Consider the following 1,936-nt stretch of genomic DNA (forward strand, 5'->3'; position numbering starts at 1 on the left):
AGAGCAGTGTAGACAGTGGCTGGATGTAAATGACTTCCTGTCAGAATATAATTGGTTATAGAAACCATTATTTTACTAGTTCCGTTTGAGACAAACGACTGAAAGTGGGTATAGAAGAGTAGCCTAAATTTTTACTCAGTTAAATGTATTGTTACTTAGTTAAACCATCACAAAAATAAGCAGAATGTAGAGTAATCATGATATCCAAGTATCTATCAATCTAATATATCTATCAATATAATATAATATAATATAATATAATATAATTCAAACTTGTACTAGTCTGTAGTCCATGAATAATATACAAACACATAATATACAAATACAGTTATACTGATTTTACTGAAAGTCAATGTCTGAAACAGTAAATACTATGTATAGCATTTTGTTAGAGTTATTTTTAAAGGAGGCATGAGATATCTGGTATGAATGTGGGATGAGGGACAGCTGGTGGCTTGCCTTCTTGCTAAATTTAAGGATGTGACAAACATTATGAAAGGAAATATTCAGGAATATTCTTATTTTTCTGATAAGATTAGATAAAAGAGTCTATTTTAATAAAGCAGAATATGGGCCATACTGACACTGATTAATAAAAATGTGAGTCAGATAAAACTAAAAAAACTATCCATTTACTATGAGAAGAAAATGTGTTAGTGTCTTAATGGGTCTGAACATTAGCTCTCTGTCTAGCTGTTACAGTAAAAATAAAAATAATAAAAAAATATAATAATAAATAAGGAAGAGTCTCTCTCTGTTCAGAGAACAGACTTGGAGCTCAGACCTCAATCATGATGTGGTTGGGATTACTTGCATTGTGAAAAACTGAAAATGTGATCAACTTCTAAGGCTTTGATATGGAACAGTACATTGCAAATTTCTTTAAAAAAAAGTAAAAGTAAAAAGAAACTAAGACTAAAAGTCTCCTAACTATATAAAGGGTCATCTCTAATGTAGTTCTGTATGTGTATTGATTATGTTAGACATTCAGTTGTCTTTTACCATAAGTATACGACCTATTGGTGCCCTGGGACAGAAGTGCAGTAGCAGTGGTTGTAAATAGAACAATGACGTGCTCCTTCTGGCATGTGGCAGTTAGGTCACGAAAATACTAGCAGCTTGTTTTGGCATATGACTGAACCTGCATGGTCATGGCACTTGGGTATGAAGATGACACATAGTACCCAGCTGCATAGCTGTAGTCCTGCTGGAACTTTCCAGCCTGGAATATAAAAGAGCAGCAGTGGGTTTGCTGAGACAGAAACGGCGCAAGAACAGAAGAGCAAGGATCAGCAGAAGCGCTTAACGAGAGCAGCCGAAGATGCTTTGCCCAAGCACATTTCACTCTACCCTCAGCCCATTTGCAGACTTCCACTGGCCAGTGCGAAGCCTCTGGCCAGAGACCAGGCCTCTCTTCTTCCAGATCGAGCAGGAGATGATGAGGCACATGCAGGAGATGAGGCACAACCTGGAGTTTATGGAGCGCCTCCACAGGAGGATATTTGACGAGATCGACCATGTCCCACACCCAGTAACATTCAAGCCAATCTCATTCCAAGTGGGAAAAGAAGGCGACCAATTTGCTCTGACGCTAGACACTACAGACTTCACCCCCGAGGAACTGTCTGTCAAGCAAGTGGGCAAGAAGCTGAGAGTGAGCGGGAAGGCAGAGAAAAAACAAGAGGATGGTAAAGGATCTTACTCATACAGATGCCAGGAATTTCGGCAGGAGTTTGATCTTCCAGAAGGCGTGAACCCTGAGTTGGTGACCTGCACCATAAATAAAGGCCAGCTGCAGATACAAGCTCCCAAAGAGAGCTCTGCGGGTGAAAGAGAGAGAGTTGTCCCTATTACTTACACTCCTGTTCCTGCTGTGAAGAGCCCACCTCAGAGTCCACCGCCACCAGAGGTCCAGGAAGATTCCGCTAAGAACTGA

General features: G+C 39.8%; 1 protein-coding gene across 1 annotated transcript; it reads left to right on the top strand.

The window, feature by feature from the left end:
- Positions 1-1,321: 1,321 nt before the first annotated feature.
- hspb9l (heat shock protein, alpha-crystallin-related, b9-like) lies at positions 1,322-1,936 on the top strand. Its single transcript, XM_066646643.1, has one exon. The coding sequence runs from the start codon at positions 1,322-1,324 to the stop codon at positions 1,934-1,936; it is 615 nt and encodes a 204-aa protein (XP_066502740.1).

The sequence above is a fragment of the Hoplias malabaricus genome, chromosome 15 (genome assembly GCF_029633855.1).
Source record: "Hoplias malabaricus isolate fHopMal1 chromosome 15, fHopMal1.hap1, whole genome shotgun sequence".
Classification (NCBI taxonomy): domain Eukaryota; kingdom Metazoa; phylum Chordata; class Actinopteri; order Characiformes; family Erythrinidae; genus Hoplias; species Hoplias malabaricus.